The sequence below is a fragment of the Lytechinus pictus genome, chromosome 7 (genome assembly GCF_037042905.1).
Source record: "Lytechinus pictus isolate F3 Inbred chromosome 7, Lp3.0, whole genome shotgun sequence".
Taxonomy (NCBI): Eukaryota; Metazoa; Echinodermata; class Echinoidea; order Temnopleuroida; family Toxopneustidae; genus Lytechinus; species Lytechinus pictus.
The window spans coordinates 27,093,948-27,114,768 of NC_087251.1; the positions used below are offsets into that span (position 1 = coordinate 27,093,948).

The 20,821-nt window shown below is 36.9% G+C and overlaps 1 protein-coding gene across 1 annotated transcript in view; it reads right to left on the minus strand.

Moving 5' to 3' along the window:
• LOC129265332 (uncharacterized) overlaps window positions 1-1,944 on the minus strand; it is a 35,819-nt gene extending 33,875 nt beyond the window's left edge. The window contains exon 1 of the mRNA XM_064102369.1: window positions 1,295-1,944. Coding sequence (XP_063958439.1) covers window positions 1,295-1,466 — 172 coding nt within the window. The 5' untranslated portion in view covers window positions 1,467-1,944. The remainder of the gene's footprint in view (window positions 1-1,294) is intronic.
• Window positions 1,945-20,821: the final 18,877 nt, after the last annotated feature.

Below are 20,821 nucleotides of genomic sequence, written 5' to 3' on the forward strand. Positions count from 1 at the left end.
CCCTCTATACGCGTCACGTAACTAGGTTGCAATTACAAAGGATCAAAGATGGCGATGTCAACAAGTGTAAGTAAACTCTCTTCTACTTTTATTACTTCATATAATTTATTCGTCATTTTGTAACCATTACTACGCATTTTTTGCCAAACGTTGCCAACCAATATTGTTACCCATGTACAGCAGTCGTGACCTCAGATTCTAAACATAACTAGCAGTTTGGCGCATTTTTATAGTTGCCTTTTCCCTCGGTACGTAGGACTCTATACATCACAATGCCAGGCGTTAGGGGAGTGACCATACGTACAGTATATTACTTTCACTCCCCAGACGCCTCCAGGCTATGTGTGAGTGGGTCCAAATCAACATCTGAAAATTAAAGATTCCACTGCCACTATACAGTCTACACTTAAGACTGGAATATAGTGACACTGTTTACACGGCCAGGGATGGTATTACTTAAAGGTCAAGTTCACCTCAGAAAGATGTTGATTTGAATCAATAGAGAAAAATCAGACAAGCATAATGCTGAAAATTTAATCAGAATTGGATGTAAATTATACTAGTAGGCCTATAATATATCTAACATATTTTTAGTTAAAGCCCTGGTTTTAATTTTTGAGATACACCTACTCGACTTTAAATCCCTGTAGATACCCTAAAAAAAAAAAAAATTAATATATATATATAAAAAAATTAATAAATAGAAAAGAAAAAGAGAAAAAGAAAAAAAAAAGAATAAGAAATATTTGAATTTTACTTTATATTTTTTTTTCAAAGAAAACAACGTGAATAATACAATATTTATGATGGCGAAAATAGTCAAATTGACTGGTTGCCAAATAAAAAGAAGAACCCCCCCACTCACTATTTCTTTTGTTTTTTAAAGTTCAAATTATACATTATTTCAATTTTTGCCGATTTGACAATAAGGACCAACTTGACTGAACCATAAAAACTTAAGCAATGGTAATTCAACATGTTCAGGGAGAAATAAAACTTTGTTTCACAGGACAATGAGGAGAAAATAAGAATATTTCATATTTCATATAACAAAATACAAAAGAAATAGTGAGTGATGTCATCACTTCCCTCAGTTGCATATCGACCGGAATGTGCATATAACTGTTTTGTGAAATTAAGCAAAACTTTAAAATGTCATAACTTTCTTATTTTACATCCGATTTTGATGAAATTTTCAGTGTTATGCTTTTTTGGATATTTCTCTGTTTATTCAAATCAACTTTTTGTTGGGGTGGACTTGTCCTTTAAACACTGATCTTGTGTTAACATTCACCTTGTTCCTGGAGTACTCTGAAAAGGCTCTGTATGGAGTGTTTGACTCCCCCAGTCACATCTTGGGTGGTTGGTTCCTTCACCACGCCCATAACACGGCCCTCGCAAAGGCACACGGCGTCTGTGTAGGTTCCTCCCACGTCCACGCCTACTATGAGATTCGAATCTACCATGTTGGGAGACTAAACAGCTCCTGGATCTGGAGGATGGAGTCCTTATGTGATGAATTCAAAGTCTGCAAAGTCTGGCAACGCTGCAGCATCGAAATATTAATGAACGAAATTTGCTGCAATATTGGATGGCAAAATAGCCGTGTCCGAAGTTCTTGTTTTAGCTTACACGGCGCGTATCATTCAGCGTGAATAGGGTACCGGTATAGACGACTTGGTATTGCATGCCCTTTATAGGCTAACGTTCAGCTGCGCTGCATGCTGATCGTGAATTTTAGCGTTATTTCACATGCACCACTGTGTTTTCCCCAAATAACCATACAAATAAGTTAACTGAATTTGCAGGTATCAATATACTCTAGGTCAAAGTCTATTAGTTATTTTATGATTTTGCAATAAGCAATTTTCAGCTTATTTTGAACGAAATTTTAACATGCTTGATTAAGTTTTGGAGCGGACACCATTTTAACCTGAACCGCAGGCAGCAGGCTGATCCCGGGGGGGCCACTTACATTGACGAGTGGATACCATGCGCGACCAAAAAAACACGTAAAAAGGATGTCTTTTTCAAGATAAGGCACGTTACGTACGTAACGTGATAAGGGTGTCAAAAACACAAAAATATTGAAAAAAGGGTATCTATTTCGCTCGGAAAAATATACGTGTTTAGGGTCAAATATGCGGAGATGATAAAACAAAATCAAAATGTTTTATAAAGGATGTCTTTTTTGCCCCAACACTACGTGTTTAGAGTCCGATTTGCGCGAGGTGTAGAAATAATGGTGTGTAAAGGTAAAACCGACGACCGACGGACCCGTGACATAACAATAAAATATCGCTGTACTTGTTTAGGGGTTCATTTCAGGGAATACTTGCCAAGAGTACCGTTTTGTTTCCAATACTTGTTAAGGGGTGCATTTTCAGAATATGGAAAATACATCGCTGTACTTAATTGTTTAGGGGCTCAATTCTGTGAATACTTGCCAATAGTATTTATTTTCAATACTTGTTAAGGGTAGGGTTTCACACGCCAATACTTGTTAAGGGGTGCATTTTCAGAATATGGAAAATACGTGTTTAGGGTGCTTTTCAAGACCCCGTGGTCGCGCATGGTATCCACTCGTCAATGGAAGTGGCCCCTCCGGGCAGGCTATACAAGAATAGGGGGAAACCCTTATTTGCATGACGTGACTAATTTAAACAATTGACTGAAAACGGTCCATCGGACCAATCACTCCACGCATGGACCCCAATGGACCCTACCAAGGGTCCATGATCCATGTAAGAAGTTTTTTTTAATTTAGTTACAACGATCTACAAATCAATTCAACTTTCCATGGGCGGAAATCTGTCCCCAAAGGTAGGGGCGACCAGGGCCTGGAAAATTTGACAAGCAAAAAAAAAAGAGGGTTTTCACCCAAAATATAAGGTCATTTAGTCCAAAATACATGTCATACATACATGTACATGTATTATTTCGATTGTGAAGTGATGTATTCTTCGATCACCATCATAAAAGACCAAAAATAGTAGGGGGAATTAACATTTGATATTGTGTCCCCCTACTATTTTTGGTAGGGGGACACGTCCCCCTGCCCCCTGGGATTTCCACCCATGTTCCCATTTCTAAAGAAGTACACACAAATACACCGAGGCACCGCAGTGGACTAGTCTGCTATGCAGACTCTGAATGGCTCGTGAAGTGGGATCTACAGCTGGTTTGCGAAGCAAACCAGCCTGAAAGGGCGAGCGAAGCGAGCCATTTCAGAGTCTGCTTCTTCTTTGGAAATCTTGTTCCCACGGTCAAAATAAGTCCCACCCACCCAAAATTTCAGAGAGCTTTCATTGGATAACTTCATCTGTCTGTAAACCAAATTTTAGGACCCCTGAGGAGTATAGATAATCCCTACTTCAACCACAGAGCCATGAGCAGGGTTATTATGTAATACACTCGCTCAGGCCATCAGACAGTGTTTACATATGACATTCCACTGAGCAGCTGCATGTATGGCCAAAACCATGCTCCATGGCCCATGGTAGTGGTATTATCAAACACTTTTCATCATATCAAACATATTCAATTCAATTCAATCTTTATTTCGCAAATAGGATAAAAATACAAGGAAACATAAAATAATGTGATTAGATAATAAAAATAAATTGCGTGGCTTCCCATGAAGGTAATTAATAAGAAACAGCTCTGCAGCTCTAGTAGACATATAGTCTGTTATGCAGACTCCTTGAATCAGCTGTGATACACACACTGCAGATGTGGGTCTACAGTTGTAGACTATAGCAGTGGACCGCAGGGGCCGCGGAACGGTTTTCAAAGTGGGGGGGCTGAGCCAAAAGTGGGGGGGGGGCTGACCATGCTAAAAATCACAATCATATGGTCAATTTTACGTTTTTGTACACGGTTTTGGGAAAAAGTGGGGGGGGGGGCTGAAGCCCCCCCAGCCCCCCCGGTTCCGCGGCCCCTGGACCGTACTGCGCTGTACTTTATTTTGATGGCGACATGTGATGCCGCCAGTTTTATAGGAAGGGTGAAAAGAGTGATTTGATAGATGGTTGGGATCGCTTTCAGTATTATCGAACCTGGATGTTATTATGCACATGACGGAAAATCAATGCCACATTGTATACTGAAATTTAGCTTAATGTTGTCTGTTAACAGTTTCAATTATTTTCTCACTCTGTACGCATATCAATATTGGCATTTAATATTCATTATATAGAACTGTGTTTTTGTAATCTGTTTTTTTAATTGTGTGGGTGAGCTTGTGCGTGTGTGTAATAATATAATACCTGTATATGCCATTTTATTTATGTATTCTTCGTAAATATTGAGTTTGTTATGGAGTATAGGACTCAAGGACAGCAGTTTGTATATTGAGGTAACCCTGATTAAATAAAACTGATAAAAAATAAATAGATAAGTTCACATTCATTCTGAAAAGCGATTGTCCGTGATCAATATGTTGCCCGTATTGGAGTCTCCTATATACCAATGCTCTGCAAAACTCTTTGAGTACTGTATTTCAATAAAACAAGTGAAATGCATCTGGCAGTATCGCCTGCATTACCCGACTCAATACAGCAACAATGTTGACTATGAAAAGAATTAACACGAATGATTAGTAACAAAAATTGACACTAATAAACTTTTTACTTGATCATTTCAAAACTTTATCTTGGTTAAGATTTAAATGTTGACGACGCCGCCATTGCCACCGTCGAAAAAGCGGCGCCTATAGTCTCGATCCGCTATGCAGATGAGACAAAAAACGAACTTAATTATCAAGTCTCGAAACGTACGAGAACTCGATCAGCGCTTTGATAATTAAGCAATTTCATTAGTCTAATAGTTTTTTGGTTTCACAAACAGTGCACCGATCTGGAAATGCCAATATGGCCATGTTTCATGATGTAATGATAATGACTGAAAATTGCTAGTACCTCTAAAACAAATGTATTCCATTGAACCAATCAAACGACAGCTTTTTACTTGCAACTGATACGTGATGGCATATTTTATGCAAAATGATTTTGCGAGTAGTTATAAGCAAAGTTCCTCATCAGAGACTATCATTGACGCAAATTCAAAGAAGTTCATAGTTATTTCACGACAGACATATTCCACAAAAATACCATCGTCTTTCAGAGAAGGGATTGTATACATCTCGTATCTTCTTACTTCATTATCGGTTGGTACTTTAAAATGCATTTTCATATGAATTTAAGCCTAAATAACTTTGATAATGATGCAAATGCTACTCTCGGGAGCGGAGGGCATTTGACTACATTTGATACCATTCGTCTGGTTGGTCTATACCGATTTGTGTCTTGATCGAAGTGACAGTGAATATATTCTTTATCGTACTTTTCGCAAGTGATCGCGACCTTGATATCAATGAGAATGATAAGCTTCTGTACAAACTCATTGCAATTCATGATATCATATCGTCTGCTGTCCAAAAAACCTTCTTCTTTACTTTAATGTTTGGGAAATACTTTCATGTGAATATATCTGGTTGTTTGTTATTGGCAACCACGTACGTCCTTTGTTACCAACTTTCTGCCTGGCAAGTCTGTGCAATTATCCTGAATAAGTTCATGTTCATCAAGAATCCGTTGAGATACTACAACATGGTCACTAAACGTCGGATGATAGTTTTTCTGTTGATTGGTGGGATGCTGTCTTTGAACGTCTTCATTCTGTTACCTATCAAAGATTTCCCTTGGACAAGTATCAGCAAGTGTACTGTCTTTGGGGTGATTAAACCGACAAAGCTATCAACATCACAGTTCCTGTTTTACACCTTGGGAATACTTCTTCCTGGATTCTCTCTACCCATCGTCATAGTAGCTTTCCTGAACACCCGGTTATTTGCTCTAGCTATAAAGCAAGCTAGATCTAACCGTCGTGTCGATGTGATGGCCCTTGCTAACCCTCGACAAAGTGAGGGAGAAACTCGAGCAGAGAAAGAACGAAATCGTGCTAAACTCAGAGGATACTTAAACATTTTTTATGTTGTCAATCTAGTTCTAGTAGCACTATTTGGAGCTATTTTTTGCGTTTTATTCCTGTTCATACAACCAGATTTTCTCAACTATGACCATGTTGTATATAGACGTAGCGTTACTGTTTAGTGATGTTAGGTATGTATTTTGGTGGAGTAAAGTGAGCGTTCTTGCTCTCAGTGATGTCAAATTACGAAGAGTAGTCATGAAGCGTTTATCAGTAATATGCTGTAAATGTAAACATGGTAATCATTAACATAAGGTGATTAAATTGCCCTTGCCACAATTGCTCCGGGTTGTATAAATTAAGGGTTATGGTTAGGGTTTGCAACATGGTTTTATGTTGGATTAGAGTTAGGTTTGAGGGTATAGTTTTAGGGATTGTAGTTAGCCATTCGATTCGCGTATGGAATTTATTGCAGAGCAATTGTCGCCGGAGCAAATTTCATGGAACCCAAGTAAATGTACGACTGAGCTAAAAAGCCTAAAATTATATACGAACTACCCTTGCTTGGATACATTTTCAAATTTAAGTGACATAGTGATTGTTTTACAACGAATAAAGTCAACAGAGGGGAAATGAGAACTGTCACTCGGTCCTGGCCGCGGTATACAAGATAGTGGGTTTTTTCTACAGACGGATATGACAAATGAATATTGATGGACAGAAGAATTCTACAATAAATTGATAGTCCTCAACATTGAAATACCTTGAACAGACGGAAGGAGAGTTTTTATCTCGATAATAGACTACACATAGTAGGTGGCGAAACGGGTGACAGAAAATTATTATAATATGGAAGCGTCGTATATAGTGTAGCGGTTTGGACTCTCGTCTTGTAATCAGAGGGTCGTGTGTTCGAATCCCAACGCAGCCTAACGACTAGCGTCCTTTGCCAATGTGTCAATCCACACTTTGCCACTATCCACCCGGGTTTTAAATATGTACCCGGTATGGATGTGAAAGCCTATAATAGTAGGCGTAGCAATTGAGAATGACCGGGGTAATGATAATTGCAATGTAAATTGCTTAGAAATATATTGTATTCAGCATCAAATAAATGTTATCATGATATCATATCCGGTCCCTAAGATACATTTTAATCGGAGCCCCAAATGGCTCAATATAATATATTATATAGGCCCTCAATATAGGCTCTAGTCTAATATCTCGCTGATAATTGTTTGTAATCAAAGGAAGATATAAGTGCAGTCGACATGGGTGTCATGATGGTAGCATTCAACATTCCATGACAATTAGTCCGCTGAAATAGTATATGCTCAGCCGACAATTTATTACTCAAAATACGACAGATTCTCCGGAAATGATTTCTCCGCCGATATCTACTTCGCAGACTGTTCCACCGATTGCTTCGAGATATGCTCCACATGCGATTTCTCCACCAATATTTGCTTTGCTGGGTCGCCGCCGACCATGGCTCGCCAGTCGCCCCGACTGCCCTCCCCCTTTCATTCCTTTCACCCCTTGCCCTCCCCTTTCGGGGAGGGGGGGGGGGCAGGTATCAGGTGTTATCAATGTAATAAACAACAAACTGTTCTAGCGCATACAATAACAGAAAGAAAATCACTTATATTTTACATGAGAAATAATGATCAATATATCCCGCAATATATATTGGGTATATTGCTTCACACTGACCAAGTTTTGATAACGTACTAAACTTATTCAAAATATATTCGTATTCGAAATTGCAAAGTTGGACCCAGCATTATTTAATGGGGGGGGGGGGATAATACATATTATTTTCCCAAATCAACTAGTCGAAGAGCTACAGTTCTTTTTTTTAGCGGAGGGGTAATCCTGAACACCAAAGTGTAAGTTTATGTAAGCTTTATCTTGAAAAAAAAAAGACAAGGTATTTTATTAGCCTGAATAAATGATGATATTTCGTGTATGTATGATTAAAATTTATACAGAACAAGCTAAGGACTACTTTATAATCATGAACGTAATGTTTATCTCACTAGACAAAATAATGAAAGCTAGATTTCTGCGTCCTTTGCTTTCGGGTTAATTCGGCGCCCCTAAGTTTAAAATCAGATTGGTAATTTAGCTCTCCAATCATAAACATCAATAAGAACGCCAATTCGGCGCCTCCGTTAATATTAAGATGAAATTGGCGTTCATTGATTTACGTCTTTAAGTCAATATTTATAGTGTCCCTAATTTTAAACAATTTTGTAAAAGAATTTCGGAGCCCACTTCCTTTCGGGCCAATTTGGCGCTCCTCAAGTTTAAGCTCTCTATATGTGGCATCCCTATTATTTTTTAGATTAATGTGGCACCCTACATAATTATTTATATTGAACATCAAATTCACTCCAAGCTGCTGTCAGGTAAAAATACATAATTTGCCTTATATGTGTTAAATGTCTTATTTAAACGAAGAATTATTCTCATTACACAAGTCATGTAAAGAAGCGAGTTTAATTGACTTAATGATACATGATCTGAGATTTGTTTTTATCAGGTACATTTTCTCAACATGTCACATGAATGATTCAGAACAAACTGCAGCAACAAGAAACACTACAAAATACGGGAGTTAATTTAACACCAGCTGGGTATTTATATAAGAAAATACCAGAAAGGTGTTGAAAAAATAACACTTCGGCTTTAGGCTAACGCGAGATATTCATTTAAACAACACTAATTAGTGTTAAACCAATATCAGGTTTTTTTAACTGGTGTTGTTTCGACACTTCCCTGGTGTTTTCCAATATAGATACGTTCAAGCTCCACTAAACCACGAGGCGTGGCCCAGCGCAGCACGCAGGTAATTTATTACGAGATCGTTTCACATTACTTTTTCTCAATTAATACAATATCGCTTTAATTCTATATTGCCGTGACTACTCATGCTGTAAGATTTTATGAGATCGTTCCATATTGCTTTTTCTCAATGAATACAATTATCATTATTATCATTACTTATCACTTATACTTTTGCCACTATGCCTAAAGCGCTTACAATGAATTATTGAATTATGTCATCTCAAAACTACGAGCTACGAAAAAGATGGGGTTTTAATGATTTTCTGATAATTGCTAGTGATGGAGACTAAATAATTGCAAGTTGCAAATCATTTTGAAGTTGACACAGTAAGAGGATCAAAAGCCGACCTATTAGTGCTCTGGTTGGCGTATATACAGAGCCAAATAATTCCTTCAATTCGCTGGAGCCTGTTTATTCAGTGTTTTGTACAAGAAAAAAGTAATTTGAATATTATTCTCTGTTTCAAAGAAAGCCAGTGTAGTGAATTTAAGAGTAGTTTGGAAGGATGATCTCGAGAAACCTGTAAAATTAATCGTGCTGCCCAATTTCTTAGTCTTTGAATGAAAATTAATTGATTAGAGGGAATAGTACCTACCAGGTCTCTATGCTCTTCAACATCTCGTCTGCTTGTGGTTCCCAAAGTTTCAAAAACTAGGGGAAGCAACCTTTCCTCATACGTATCCCATACTATGGAACAGACTCCCTGAATACATCAAAAAATTATCTCTGTTGAGTCCTTAAAAATGTTCTTAAAACCTTTCTTTTTACTTCTTAATTTCTTTATGCGCCTTGAGCATTCTACAGAGTGGCGCTTTACAAGACACGTGTCTTGTTATTAATCATAGAAAGAGTCCCAATTGAACAATCAATACGAAATTTAAATCATGAACGAACAGTGTGATAGGCAGACTGATCAATGAACCTCATGATTCTATAACTGTGCTACAGATATACGAGGCATTGACACGCGGGAATCAAATATATATAACATTTCCTGACAGTCTAAACAGTGAGCAACCAACATCTAGCTGAACATTTGGAAGACTGCATGCGCAGATGGTAGAGACAGCAGCGGCAACCCCCCCCCCCCCCCAGTTTGTTTCTAATAATTTTGATTTAGTTTATTCAATATAAATGATAAATTAACTTGGAAAAATCATATTAGTTACATTTCTAACAAAATATCAAAGGTTATTGGTGCAATAAGTAGATTGAAGAAGGTCTTACCTCATAACATACTATTGTCCATTTATCAATCTTTAATAGGATCTCATTTGATATATTGTAATATTGTGTGGGGAGGATGTTCCTCAGCACATCTCAATAGACTCTTTTTGTTGCAGAAACGGGTAATATGCGTCATCACAGACTCAGCTCCCTTTTCACATACCAGTCCTTTATTTTTTCAAATTCAGACAACTGAAAATTCAGGATATTCATAAATTACAAGTTGCAATCTTTATGTTTTCTTACTTACACAATATACTACCTAAATTTTTAAATGACTGTTTTCATGAGAATAATTTAACTGTTCCTTACACAACCAGGCAGTCAAATCATATCCGTGTCCCTAAATTAAAATATGAGTTTTCTCGGTCCACAATCATTTTCATTGGTCTAAAGCTATGGAACTGTTTAGATCCTGATATGAAGAGTTGCCCTACATTGTCTAGGTTTAAGAAGATGTATATAAATAATCTAATTAATTCTTATACTCCCTGATTTTACTTCTATTTTTAATTTTTGAATAACTTTATTGCTTTATGTTTTTTTTTTTTTGTATTTGCTTGATTGTTTATGATCAGTCATATGTTATCTTTATATGTTGGGGACAAGCCCTTGATAGGCCCCGGGCCTTTGTTTGTCCCTCCACTTTTTAATATTCTGTTAATGTTCCGTACTTTGTTTATCCTTTTGTTTTTGTACCAAGTAAGTCTATGTATTGTATTATTCATTGTTCTTTGAATCACTTTGTGCAATTTTGATGTAATTTTTATTGAATTGTGGAAATAAAATGAATTGAATTGAATTGAATATCATCCACTGTTTTCTATCTGATATACAATTCTGGAGTTTAACAAGTGCATTATCGAGAGCTCCAGGAATCTTAGGATCAAAAGAAAAATATAATTGTGTGTCATCAGCATAAAAATGATCATTGACACAGGAATATCGGATGACGTCGCCAACATGAAGAGTATTGAGTATATATGGATCGACTATTGACCCCTGAGGGAGTCCAAATTCTGAATATTTCTTTAATTCTATATAACCGTCACCACGCATGCGGTAATGTACTACCTTTTGATTTTCACTGATTCGATCAGAACGGTCCCTGTAATAAAATAATCAATAAAACAAACCAGAAGAGCATTTTAGGAAGTATGAGGACAAATGGCGATTCAAAGCCACTGAAAAATTGAACAACACCACAGTGTCACGTGAGAAATGACTTTTTAAAATTATTTGTCTACTGCTGCTTGACGCCAAATAAGGAATACGTAAAACTGAGGATTACAGTTAGTAAAAGATTTAATCAAAACTCTTAAATCATTCTGTGGTCTCCTTTGATTTCTTTTACAATGATTCACATGAAAATATACATGGATATGGATAACAAAACATAACTTAACTTAATGATAATAGTTAATGTGAGCCCCCATCATCTCATCTGGCCTGACATGCCCCACTTGGCCCTGGTGGTCGGTCCAGTTCCTGGCCTCCGCAGCTTGCGATGTCTCTTCCACTCGGCCTTCGCAGACTGTTGCCCCTCGATGAGTAGCCCCCATATCAGAGATGTGGCTTCAACGAATTAGTGGACGAGATCGAGCCCCCAATAATGACATGAATTTTGACGAATCATGTCGGTGGAGAACCGGCGGCAGCTGGGGTCGTTATCTCGTCACCGACGTAGTCCCTCAGTTCTAACTTCGACTGCCTATAGTAACATCCGTAGTCTATTCTAGCTTAGGTGGCTCTCTCTGAATCACTGAAATTAACCTCCTAATATACCCTACCGTTACTAGGACTAACTGTAAAATTTCTATAAAGTAATTCAAAGAATTTGAGTGCATAAAGCAATACATTCTTTATAACAAAAGACTTCCTGTGCATCTGTACACCTATATTCATCAATGCTAAAGCACAGTATTAGCTATTTATGACACCTGTATGAAAATGCTTACATAATACAAAATATTTTTAACACTAGAACAAAATATGGCATCCACCTAATCTTGTACTCTAAGGGGGGGGGGGGTATCAAACGTCGCCAACGCTTGCTTTTGAAATATTCAAAACATAATCATTTTTACCCAGGTTTAAATATTCACAACACACGAACTATCTTTATAAACTCAGAACATGAGTCTAATCAAAGGAATTAAATTAAATAAATTTCTTCCCTGACACACAGACAGTTGTATACGGTTGACAACTTCGAAATAAATTTTTCAATTTCTACACTTGCTAACAGAATTTTAAGACAATTTGTTACCAAACTTTCCAGAGATAAGAAAGATTTATTTTCAAAAATGACATCAAGTTTGAATTTCAGCTCAAATAGCGTGGATTATGATGGAGATGCTTCATTCGGAAGAGGAGAGCATTTGAACACAATCGACATCGTTCGATTGGTCGGGCTGCTCATTGCTTTTCTGATTGAGGTGACTGTAAACATCTTCATCATGCTTGCCGCAAGTGATCCCAACGTTGGTATCAAACAGATTGATAAAATTCTTTACAAACTCATTGCCATTCACGATGTTATATCATTTGTTATCCATGAAGCTGCGTTCAGCACATTCATGTTTGGGAAGTACTTTCACATTAATTTATCTGGCTGTTTGATATTGGCGACCATGTATGTTCTTTGTTCTGAGCTTTCTTCGTAGCAGTTATGCGCTTTTGTTTGCTTGTTCATCAAGTATCCTTTGAGATACAACATCGTTACGAAACGTCGGATCATACGTTTTCTGTTGAGTGGTGGGGTACTGTCTCTGAACGTTATTATGCTGTTACCTATTACGGATTTCTCACTAGCAAGTATCACAGAGTGTACAATCACTGGGGTGGTTCGATCAGCAAAAATAAGAAAATCAGATTTCCTCTACTACTTTTTTGGTATGTTACCCAGTATGTCGATACCAATTATCACGATTGTTTTTCTCAATATTCAACTGTTTAGTATCTCCATAAGCAAGCCAGGATTAACCGTCGTGTAGCTGTGAATCACTCTCTGACACTTTAGAAAATTTTAAAAAAGATGATGAGATTATAGTGTTGGGGGACATGAATATTTGCCTTTCGAAAAAGTCTCCTTTATCCAAGAAATATGAGAATTTACTTAATCTAAGTGGTTTAAGCCAACTTGTAAAGCTACCCACACGTACAACTCAGACATCTTCCTCCCTGATAGATCACATATTATGTAGTAAAGAAGAGCATATTAGTCAAAGTGGTGTTATTGACCTAGGTATAAGTGATCATTTATTGATTTATTGTTCAAGAAAGATTGTCAGGCCCGTATTTGGGCACCACAGAACTGTGTCCATCAGGAGCTTAAAAGGTTATAATGTAGATAATTTCAACTTAAATTTATCCCGATCAGACTGGTCCAAGGTAACTGAATGTAAAGATGTAAATATGGCTTGGGCAAATTTTAAATCTATATTCTTGTCAATTATAGATATGAGCGCACCTCTGAAAGAGGTAAGAATTAAGCAATCAACTGAAAAATGGATGAACCATGAAATTATTGTTTTAATTAAAGAGAGAAATGTAGCTTACAAAAATATGAAAAGGAATATTGGCAATTTAGACCTTGAAAGGAAATATAAAGTTTTAAGGAATTTAGTTCAAAGGAAGGTAAGAAGTGCCAAAACCGAATATTTTCAAGAAAAAATCGAAGAAAACAAAAATGACTCTAGAAAATTGTGGAAGAATTTGAAAGGTTTAGGTCTAAAAAGTAAAGGGAAATCTGATAAAAAAAACGGTTATTAATGTGCAAGGTGAATTAAGTCACGATAAGGCTAAAATTGCAAATGAGTTTAATCGTTATTTTACAACTGTGGCCGACAAGTTAGTTTGTAAATTACCAGTAAATACAACAAAATTTCATGCAGAAAGTGACCAATTTCAAAAGTTTTATGAAGAAAAAAGTATTTCAAAAGGTAGTTTTCATTTTTCCCCCGTTACAGAAAAAATTTGTTTTAGATGAACTAAATAGGTTGAAAATATCAAAAAGTACTGGTTTAGATATGATACCTGCAAGATTTTTAAAAGATGGGGCAAGAAATTTGTACAAACCTTTGAATTATGTTATTAATTTATCTCTTATGTCTTCTACCTTTCCTAATGATATGAAATTCGCAAAAGTTACCCCGCTACATAAAAAGAGAGATAAAACTGACGTTAGTAATTATAGGCCAATAAGTGTATTAAGTGTAGTGTCGAAGATTTTGGAAAAATCTGTTCATGCTCAAGTGGAGAAATACTTCCAAGAAACCAAGCTTATATATAAATTTCAGTCCGGCTTTCGTAACGGATATTCCACTGAAACTTGTTTAATACATTTAACAGATTTTATCAGGAATGAAATTTCACATGGGCGCATGGTTGGAATGGTTCTCCTAGACTTACAAAAAGCCTTTGATACTGTAAATCATAGCATACTTTTAAAGAAATTAGAAGTGATGGGTTTAGACTCTGCATGTGTGACATGGTTTAGATCATATTTATCTAACCGTCATCAGGTAGTTACCATGCAGACGGTTCTTTCTGATTCACTGCCTATTAAATGCGGAGTCCCTCAAGGAAGCATTTTAGGCCCCATTCTTTTTATGTCTTACATCAATGATATGTGTACTTGTATTAACGAATCTAAATTAATTTTATATGCTGATGATAGTGTCTTGCTATATTCAGATACAAATCCCAAGATAATTGATAAAAAACTTAGTGCAGATTTGGCTAATTGCATCGAATGGATGTCTGACAACAAGCTTAGTTTACACGTTGGGAAAACGGAAAGCATTTTATTTTGTTCGAAACGAAAGTTATGATATACACACGATTTCAAGGTTTCATATAATAATCAGGTAATTGAAAGAAAAGATTCAGTAAGATATTTGGGAATTAATTTAACAAGTAACCTATCATGGACGGGTTTGGTAGACTCAATCGCCAAAAAGGCAAATTCACGCTTGAAATTTTTGTATAGATATCAAACCTGTTTGAATATGAAGTCTAGACGTATTTTATGCTTTGCTTTAATACAATGTTTATTCGACTATGCTAATGCGGCTTGGTACGGTAGTCTGGGTGTTACGGATAAGAAAAAGCTAAGAATAATTCAAAATAAAATTGTGAGATATATAAATGTTTTAGGACCAAGAGCACATGTCGGATATAATGAACTTGAAAAGGCAGGATTGCTTCATGTAGATCACAGGTCACAACAATTAGTATTACACCACGTGCATAAAATATTCTATTCGGATAAATTAGATCATTATATAGCAAATAATTTCACCCGGGTATCAAATATCCATAGGTACGATACTCGAAATAGTAATTTTAATTTCGTATTACCAAAACGTGAAGGACATATTGGAAACACTTTTTATTTTAATGGCATCCAATCTTGGAATGCTCTTCCTGATAAAATAAAAGCCGTTAATTTTTTTTGTCAATTTAAGAGTGCATTAAAAAATCACCTAAAACTGGAAGCTGCCCGAGAACAGCATTACCAGTAAAATAACACATTTTGTACAGTTGGTTTCTAGTATTGTAGATAATGTATACATTAGGGTATGTTAAAATATAATCTTGTTTCACATATTAGGAAGATTATTGTTTGCTTCAGATGTTTGCAAATTATATGACTGATGGATATGTTTGTATGTATTTTTCCCCCAATATTCCAGTACTTGTCGTAGTTTATATTTTTTTGTTACAATATGTTAATGTTTTATACTAACTATAGGACCCCATTGGAAATAAGCCTTTCGGCTTTCATGGGCTATCCTGTCAAGGTATTTCCTCAATTTCATTGTAATCTCCTGTGATATTCTTGACGAATAAAATCAATCAATCAATCAATCAATCAATCAATCAATCAATCAATCAATCAATCAATCAATCAATCAATCAATCAATCAGTGATGGCCGACAATTATCCAGGACAAAGCGAAGAGGAGGCTCAAGCTGAGAGAGACCGTGCCAAACTGAAAGGATATTTGAAACTTATGTTTGTCGTAAATCTAGTTCTATGTGCTCTCGGTGGAGCATGTTTATGGGCTATGTTGGCGTACTTACAACCTCAATCTATAAATTTCGACGCATGGCTTCTTTTTTGTGATATCATCAATGTTATCTGGTGGAGTAAAGTGGGTGTTTTAGTTATCAGTGATGTCGAAGAGCAGTCATGAAGAGTTTTTCAATGATATGCAGTAAATGTCATATTTGGAATGACTAATTGTATGCTCTTCATGAATTCATCCTCACGTTTCAGTACTATACTTCTTTGCAATGTATATGGAAAGTTATTCACTTGTGGAAGGTTGGCAATAATAAAGATGCGTGGATGTTTTTATCGGATTTGCAATCGGACATAACCAATATAAAATCGAAGAAGAAAATTAATCAACTCATTCATTGTTCAGGGCCAGGGGGTATACTCTGAGTTTAATATTGTATACAATATTTATCTATAGCTAAAGGTTTAAACCATCAAACCTTATGGTTGATCGAATGGCAGACCTCACGTATTAATGATTGTCCCTAAATTGAAATATGAGTACCACAGGTACGATGATGATCGTAATGTAGATAAGATAGTCTCAACTCATCCACCAATAGTTGCTGGCTATCGCATTTGAATAAGTAGTCACGACTGCACCCGACCAGTCGGCGGCAAATAGTCATGGCTTCTCTGTATCCCGGGCCGGCGCTTCCAAGCTTACGATCAGCTGTTATGTGATACATATCTTGATTACACGGGGCTTTCAGGTTTTCACATTTCAAGTCCACAGCCGGATCGGCGGGGGGGGGGGGGGGGGGGGTGATTTAAATTGTGAACATTGGGGCCTACCAAAATCATATATCTTTGACATTGTGATGATATTTTGGTTTAGAATCTTATTCGTAGGAAATTCTTGGCAGCCTTCCTCAGTTTCACATCGCTAATGATGAGTATACCCATTTTGCAGCACCATGAACAGTAAGAAATGTCATTAAGACAAGCCAGGGTATAGTAACGTTTCTCCTGAACGGTTTGCGTCATTACTGCCATTATTATCGAAACAATTAATGAAACAAGGGCCGTTTTTACGAGGTAAACGACGTTGAGAAGACCTCTACGTCTTTTGCTACTTTGGTCGTCGCCCTGTTCTCTCTGGGAGGCCTCGATTTGGTTATGATGTGGGAGGACCAAACCATTCACCGGACGATTATTCCGTGATTGCTTTACTGCAATTGAGATAAGCGCGACATTTAGGGCGACCGTCAAGGCAATGGGAAATACAATGAAGCATAGCATAAAAATTGAGTATTTTGCAGTGACTGATGCGTTTTGCCTCGCTTTTACAGTCTCTCTTATAGAACACACGATGAGACCGGTTAAGGGAAAGTTCTTGAAAGGAAGATCACAAAGTGTATTCAAAGACAGTATCCCGCATATCACCATGAGACTAATCGCTCGCCTTGTTGTTACCAGGTTAAAGTACCTCAGAGGAAACTTGATGAAAATTAGCTTGTTTAAAGCTATGGAGAAAAGCAGCCATGCAGAGATATTAAATCCCAACACATAGAAGAAGTGAATGACGTGGCACAAATTGGAGTTAAGATGAAAGATGGGTTGAAACGCATAGATGATTCCTAAAATGTAGAAGACAGTGGCTGCTAATATGTCGACAAATGCGAGGCCCTTGTAGAGAACTTTCCCAACATGGGTTGATTCTGCGTCATATATCCGTAAAAGAACGTGGATTATAAAAGTATTAAGAGCAGCTGTTATCACAAAATAAAAGGTCGAAAGCACAAAACGTACGATAATGACCATATCAAACATTTTCCCTTCTGATAAATCTTCAAGTGTGGAGTTCTTGAAACTAATATTAGCCATCGTCACTGTAGGTTTTACACACGTACTGCTGGCACAATGCACACAGTGACCCTTTCCTTGGTTGAATTTCGAATACTTTATTTCAGATTCACTAATCGCGAAGCCATGATCGCTTAAGAACTATCGCGGTTATCATGTTTGTATCTGTTTGAATATCCTATTAAGTCCGGGGTTTTTGAAATAAAATCTTCGTCGACATTCATTGCCAATGGTGTCCGCAGACGGAGGAGACAGAAATTTGACAGGCATTTATATTACACAGTCAGCGCAATAAGGACGAGAGTAATAAACCGCTTTCTAATTAGGAAAGTGTCAGTTCATGGCGACTTCAAGACAGATATGTGACATCACAAACGACGTCATTTTTTATAATTGCAAAATGCCAGTTAATAAAGTGTTTGATATCAGGAATGTGTCATCTGCGAGGATTTCAGACGCAGGTCAAAATGTGTACTTTGCGGCTTGATGTCGAAAAAAAATTACTTTTAATGTAGGATATGGATTGCGGTCTGTTCATATTTGATTTGTAATCGTTTTTCTGATACGAGTAATGAGATCACATAGGGTTGAAAAGAAACATGATATAGTGTGGCTGATTGTGTGGGTGTGTGTGTGTGGGTGGCCGTGTGTGACGGTGTGTGTTAGGGTGAGGGTGTGTGTGTGTGTGTGTGTGGATGGCCGTTTGAGGGTGTGCGTGTGCGTCTAACAGAGTATGTTTTTTATATGTTACGGCACTGACAAAACATAAAGAAAAATACGCAAATAAAAAAAAGTAGTATCCATACAGGCATCTTCTCAGAGTGTCATATCCTGATCCTTTATTTTGTAGACTAAAAACATTAAAAGTTACTGATATTCATAAAATGCGAATTGCAATTTTTATGAATCACTTGAATAAAAGTGAGTTACCGTTATCATTTCATGATGATTTTACTTTGAATAGAGACATTCATAGCCATCCTACTAGACATTCATTTGGTTTTCATTTATTTACTCCCAGGAGTGCCTTAGCCCATAAATCAATAACATATGTGGGACCTAACATTTGAAATTCACGACCTTTAAATATAAGAATTTGTAACAATATTGTACCATTCAAGAAGAATAGGAAGGACTTATATCTCCCCAAATATTATAAATTATATTTCTCTAAATTAAAATTATATTTCATTTCATTTTATTCAAGATGCGAATGATGTCCATATCTAAATATGCTATAGAGGCATTATTTCAGTTATTGTATTGATTCCCCCCCCCCCCCGGTTTTTGTGAATGCTTATTTCGAGCCATGTATATTTAAACGAGTTACTTACATACGATGTTATTTACTGCACTTCAAACGTTTTTTTTTTTGCGTAGTTTCTTTTGTGTGTTATTATTATTAATGTTGCATTATATTCTGTCAATTTATTTCTTGTTATGCGTGGTGAAAAATTAAACCAAAAAAATCGGGAGATTGTACGTATCACGGGAAGGAGGGGGGGGGTTATATTGAATAAAACCATCAAGAGAGACTGATGATTAGAAGGGCATTTAACGACGCTATTCAATTTCCGTAATGTACAGTGGAGTCACGGTTAACCGACAAAGCGCATTATGCTCATTATGAAATAAGCCAGAATCATAAGAAAAAATATCAAAAAATCAATTGATAAGTGGTATCGCGACAGTTTAAAAAAGGCGGCAAATAGGCCTCATGCATTTTTTTGCTACAGCCTGCAAAACCATCATAAAAAAAAACCACACAATTTCATCAATAGTGAACTTCAAGTTTAATTCAGGAAGGTTTCAAACCATGGCGCCATACGACTCTGTTGAATATCATGCGAATTCTACCCAATACCTAGTGGACAATTTCACGCCTGTTGACATCGTTCGGCTTATCGCTTTGCAGCTTTTCTTTATGATAGTTTTGGTTTCAAACATTTTCTTCTTCTTTGTCATCGTAAGTGATCGCGAAGTTGAAATAAACCAGATTGATAATTTTCTCTACAAAATCATGGCCTTTCACGACATCATATCGTCTGCTGTCCACACAGCTCTTTTCAGCACTTTCATTTTCGGCGAGTACTTTCAAATCAGCATATTTGCCTGTTCCATACTGGGTACTTTGTTCGTTCTATGTTATGAACTTTCTGCGTGGCAAGTATGTGCTATTATCTTAAACAAACTTTTGTTTATCAAATGTCCTTTGAGGTACTACAGCATCGTATCTAAGCGCCGAGTTGTTGGTTTTTTGTTGATTGGCTTTGTGCTGTCTCTAAACGTCGTCATGCTTTTACCTTTCGAAGGATTCCCTTTGACAAGTATCATCAGATGCACCGTTTTTGATATTCTACATCCGATCAGTGTACCAAAAGACCTGCTATATCTTGGCTTCACAATACTATCATTGGGATTCTGCGTACCAGCCATTGGAATAGTGTTTATGAACTTTGCAGTGGTAACATTGGCCATCAAACAAGTCAGGTATAATCGTCGCACACATATCGTGGTCAAGAATAACCCAGAGAATAATGCGGACGAATATCGAGCTCAACGAGACCAACATCGCACAAAACTCAGAGGATATCTAAGCATCATGTATCTCATAAATCTATCTTTACTCGTTATGCTGGTAGGAAATATCCATTCTATTTTGCTATATTTTGAGCCAGAATATGTCAATTTTGATGTAATGCTGGTTTTCAATGATGTTGTGAATTTCCTCTGGTGGAATAAACTGGGAGTATTCGTCTTTAACCATGTTAAATTGCGAAGAGTTGTCAAAAAGCGTTTGGTATTAATGTGCTGTAAATGTAAATTTCGAATAGACTAAATTCCCTCACGGGGGTGTTTCCCCAAAGGTCTCTCCTCCCGCTATAACTGATAGGGGGATTACAGGTGGACCACTACACCGCCCCCCCCCCCTACGC